This window comes from Corylus avellana, chromosome ca7 (assembly GCF_901000735.1).
Source record: "Corylus avellana chromosome ca7, CavTom2PMs-1.0".
Taxonomy (NCBI): domain Eukaryota; kingdom Viridiplantae; phylum Streptophyta; class Magnoliopsida; order Fagales; family Betulaceae; genus Corylus; species Corylus avellana.
This window is the reverse complement of record NC_081547.1, coordinates 8,427,007-8,432,478: the sequence shown is the minus strand read 5'-3', so window position 1 is coordinate 8,432,478 and position 5,472 is coordinate 8,427,007. Positions and strand designations below refer to the sequence as shown.

The 5,472-nt window shown below is 33.4% G+C and overlaps 1 protein-coding gene across 1 annotated transcript; it reads right to left on the bottom strand.

The window, feature by feature from the left end:
• Positions 1-794: 794 nt before the first annotated feature.
• Positions 795-5,470, bottom strand: LOC132187818 (LRR receptor-like serine/threonine-protein kinase IOS1; the record flags this gene model as incomplete). The annotated part of the gene is made up of 13 exons (XM_059602256.1): positions 795-1,206; positions 1,483-1,672; positions 1,759-1,821; positions 2,029-2,155; positions 2,263-2,489; positions 2,573-2,739; positions 3,354-3,434; positions 3,537-3,608; positions 3,721-3,792; positions 3,872-4,010; positions 4,089-4,564; positions 4,780-5,320; positions 5,419-5,470. Coding segments are annotated over 13 exons (2,619 nt in total), but the record flags the coding sequence as incomplete, so codon positions are not given.
• Positions 5,471-5,472: the final 2 nt, after the last annotated feature.

Here is a 5,472-nt window from a genome sequence, read left to right as displayed (position 1 = left end):
AAGAGAGATGGAGAAACAGAATGAAGAAAAATAAACGGTATAGAAATAAAAATAAAAAATAAAAAATAAAAAAAGAGAGAGACGGAGAAACAAAATCAAAAAAACGTTGCAGAGAATCAAAATAAATAATAAAAGAAACATAATAATAAAAAAAAAAAAAAACTGAGAGAACAAAAAAAAAATGATAGAGAAAAAAAAAAAAAAAAAACTAAGACTCACTTTGAGAGATGGAGATCGTGAGAACCTCGTGGGTGTGAGAAAGGTAGGGTTTTTTTTGGCAATTTTACAATACACGTTAATTTTAATCGCACAGTAATTGATTAACTAAACCACTCATTTTTTAGTAGCTTAGCTAACCCTGTGTGTATGAGATTAATAGTCCCATCGAAATAAACTAATCCCAGGCATAGAGTGTTACCACACAAATGACTAGCTATACCTAGTGTTAGCTAGTCCAATCCAAAGGTCGAATCTGCGAACCAAACGAGGCCTTATGTTTTGGTTTTAGTCCTCAATGTATCCAATGGATATACGGATTCTATTTTTATATATAGCACGTAAATGATAGCCTTGTGTCGGCTGAAAAGTCTAATAATTTTTGTAAGTCAATTTGCATGTGGTCTCTCTCCTACTCGGAATGGAGATTATTTCAATTCGAATATCAAAATATGGGACCTATCACAATTATGGATCCAATATATAGAACCATCATATATAGAGGATTCATTTGAAGTATAGTATGCACTAAAAAATAAATTACAGAAAGTAAAAAAGGTTCAAGACTCGACAATGTTTTATTGTGCTAAAGGAATGACTTCAGGAGTTAGATCCATGTCGGTAACTTCAATTGAATTCGTTGGTTTGTCCTCATGGCCCTCCATTGTGCGAGCTAATTCAATTGCCAAACACTCCTTTAGTTCGGCTACTACCTGACTTATAGTTGGCCTTTTAGCCAAAGTTGGAGTTACACAAGTCATTGCTATTTCGACAACTTTCAAAGCAGAGTTGATACTGAAGTTTCTACACAACCTTGTATCAACAATATTTTTTATATCCCCTTTATCAAGCATGAGACTCACCCATTGACTTATGTGAGTCTTTTCATGGGATCCTTCTATTGCAGGTCGACCTGTGATTATCTCCAAAAGAACGACTCCAAAGCTATAAACATCACTTTTGCAAGTTAACCAGTTTGATATGTAGTATCTGCAAGTCAAAACATGTTAATTTTTCATATTTGTAGCAAATTTATTATTGAAAAAGTTGGCAACTCCCTTGATTTCTAATATCATAAGGTTTTTAATTGTCTAATGCCCGATATCAAATACATTTCGTCTTTATTACCACCATATCATTTGGATTTCAATTTCATTTCATAATGGATCATAACTTCGTGGAATATAAATGTCACTCTTTTATTGGCAAAGAAAATAAATGTTGAAGATGATCATGAGTAAGATAAACGATAACAGAAATACTCACTCAGGGTCCAAATATCCAGGGGTGCCAGCAACAACAGTTGACACATGAGTTTCACTATCGGTAGAAAAAAATTTGGATAGCCCAAAATCAGCTAGTTTGGCATGGAAATTTTCATTTAACAAGATGTTTGTGGGTTTCACATCTCTGTGAATTATAGGTGGCTTGCAACCATTGTGCAGATAATCCAATCCTACAAATTCATAACCACAACATTTATAAGAAACAACAAAAAAGACATTATAAAGGAAGAATTATGCAAATCAACTCTACGCTAACCTTGTGCGGCATCTATCGCTATTCGAAGTCTATGTTCCCAATTCATTATGTTTGCGTTCTCACCTGCATCCGTTAATAAAATTCCAAAACCTTGGTACACTTTGTTATTCAAAGTAACTTAACACCTATTATATAGTACTAATGAATAAGAAAAAATTTGAAAGGAATTTATTTTTCTAATTCTAAAATTAGAAAAAAAAAAATTCTTCTCTGAGGAGGATAAGGTTTAGTAAGCTAAAATATGAAGTACTTTTCCTTTTTATTTCAAACCTGAAAGATGTGCTTGTAAGTCTCCATTGACCATGTACTCATAAATGAGCCCCATGTTATTTTCCTCATAGCAATATCCAACAAGAGTAGTTAAGTTTTTATGATGAACCATCATAAGAAGTTTAACCTGTAATTACAAAGTATCACATTAATTTTAGTACCAATGTAAGACTCTCTCGCTCTCTCTCTCTCTCTCTATATATATATGAGTTTTTATGAGTCACAGTTACGTGCTTCTGATTGAAATTGCTGGAACCCTTGAGTTGATGATGGAGATATCATCTTCACTGCTACTTGAGTGTTACCAATGTTGCCACGGTAAACTGTTCCAAATCCACCATTACCAAGAATCCTCTCAAAGTTGTTTGTAATATTTATGAGCTCAGAATATGTAAATTGTCGTTGTATTGACTCCAATGATGCCTTTTGAATATTGGATTTAGTATCTACCATTGCAAATGCTAATGCTAAAATCATCAATAAGTATATAAGGAGAATTTTTCTTTGTTAATGTCAATATGAATCATATAGTTAAAATTTTCACCTTTAGTCTTATCTTGTCGTTTTCTTCTAAGTCCTAACAAGGTAGCAGCAACAATCAATGAGATGATCAACAATCCACCAAGTGATGCTACTATTGGAACAACAATGTTGTTCTTCTTTTTGCACGAACCAGATCCACATAGCTTTGAATTAATATTGTAACCCACACTTGGAATGATAGAACTGTTGGTGGCATTATCAAAAAGCCTACAATTGAAATTCATGAAAATTTTGCAATTTGCAGTTAAGGAAAAATTATAGGAAAAATTATAATTACCCCCTCTAACTACTACTCTATTTGCAATGTTCTATCAAATGTTTCCATTTTTTGTGATATCCCCCAATCTTTCATTACAGTTGAAATGTTCTCTTTAATTACATCCCAAAATGACAAAATACCCTAAAATTAAAAAAATATTAATAAGAAAAATAAGAAAAAAACCAAAATTAAAAGAAAAAAAAAAATTTAAATCGAAAAAGGAAAGAAAAAAAAAAAACAGAAAAAAAAAATGAAGCAAAAGCAAATGGTTCATAACCTTATTTTCGTTTTTTATGATATCTTTACTTTTTTCGTTTCTTTTCTGAACTTTTGCCTTTTTCATTTTTTATGATTTTTTTTCCTTTAATTTAGTTTTTTTTTTTTCTGCGGTATTTTAAGATGGAAATTGCAAAAATCAAACATTAGAGGACCTTGCAAATATGATAATAATTACAGGGGAGTAATTGTAGTTTCTCCAAAATTGTAATAGTAAGGATTTTATTGTTTTTGACAAGAATAATACCTTAATGATAATGAACCATTATTTGATCTTGCAATTAGGTCAGCTGGAATTGGACCAGATAGTTGGTTTCGTTCTAAGTTTCTGCATCGAAAGGTAGAATTAATGATTTTTTTTTTTTTTTTCCCAACTACTTCTTTAATGATGAAATTTGTAGCATCATTCTTCACATAAAAAGTAACTTACAAGACAGTCAAGTATTGTAATTGAGACAAGAAATCAGGCACCAATCCTGTTAAACTATTGTTAGAAAGATCCCTGAAATGAGCAAAGTAGTTATATTTAATATTTGTTGAGGTAGAAAACATGTACTTTGGCAATTATCCTCATGTTTCTAGATTATCTAATCATGTAAATTGTGGATACTTACAAATATTGTAACATTACGAGGTTTGATATGTCGGCAGATATCTCTCCAATTAGTCCACTTGAGGACAAATTCCTGAGGTATTTAAGCTTTACAATAACTTAAATTAAGAGTCAATAAGTTGGAAAGTCATAAAAATTATACGAAGACTTACAAGGATGTGATTCTAGGTGGACTATAACCATCGTATCTACAATTTAGACCTTCCCAGGAGTATGCTTTAGGGGCACACGGATCTCCTTGCCAATTTCTCTTCATTGCATATGTTGACTTGATTTTTTCCATGGCATCAACTAAAATTTCACATGCATCCCAATTTTTCAAATATATGCGAACTATATATATATGTTTGTGTGTGTGGAAGAACATACCATCTCCTTGTTCTGTTTCTGATTGCAAGAGATATTTCACGGAATATATCTCAATCGCGTTGAGGATGGGTGGTAGTGTTGAATTTTGAGTTTTGATGAAAGAAAATTCATATTTTGCTTCTCCACTTATGGGCGATGTGCTAGACACAGTGCTTGAGGATAAGTAATGAGGAGCAATGGGTCCATCCCAGTACTTCCCGTTGAGGGTAATGTTGAATGATCTGGACTGGTTTGGTTGGAGCATTTCCACTTCAGCAAAATGCATGTACACATAATATTCAGTAGAATAATCTGAGTCCCATTTGAAATTTAAAGGAGTGTTATTATCTACCGGTGTGGCGGCAGTACTCATAACAATAGATGGTAGTTGATAATTATTGTAACTTTGGGAGTCGATAATAAGCGGGGTACTTAAATTTGTCCACCCAACTTCGTTATAGGGATCCCAAATGCGATCATGAACATCGTCTGGATACCTAATTAATAAGATAGGAGGAAATTGAGTTTATCAGTCTATGTTCTACAGAAAGACTTTAAATTAGACCTTTAAGCTGACTCAGCTAGTCGCTCATAGCATTACTTTTTTTTTATTTTTTGATGAATAATTTAATTCATAGCCAGTACTGAAAATGAAAATAATTTTATTGTTTTCAGTAATACAAATGACTTGCTATCATATAAAATGACTCACCAGTATCTCAGATCGCTTTTTGATCCAACAACATCCGAGCGAGAAACAAATGCCAATGATCCAGATTTGGTGACATAGGAGGTATTTATCAATGGCCTTAACTCTATTGCTGATATAAATGGCGTCCCGAAGCCCGTGTTTACGAGACAGACATGTATATAGTTTCGAGACGGAACATGTATGAGCTCCCTGTCGAAACCAGACGATGAATTGTTCACTTGGATCGTGTGCCACATATTTGGTCCAAGATGCAGATCAAATTGTAGGAAATTATCTTTTCCATCATAATTCCCATACACGAAGCTTGCTCGGATCAAGTATTTAGTGCCTGCAGTGACGTTGATGCTGTAACAGTTGCGGTTTCCATGAGGAAAGCTTCTGAGATTCCATAAGAATGGTGGATTGTCACCTCTGAACCCAGATGATATGCTCTGACTTGTACCTGTGTCTATGAAGGCTGCATCTGAAATGTAATTTAAGCCTGAGTTCTCATCCGTAAAGCTAGGATTCGCTAGTAACCCACAAGCTATGCTTATGAAGCCTGGGACGACAGATAAGAAAGAATAATAATCAAAACAAAAGTTATATACTGAAAGATTAACAAGATCATGATGAATGATGATGAATGATGATATATACCTGCAGGTTGATCCTGGGCATGAACAGCAAGTATAAGAGCCAAACCAGCGAGCA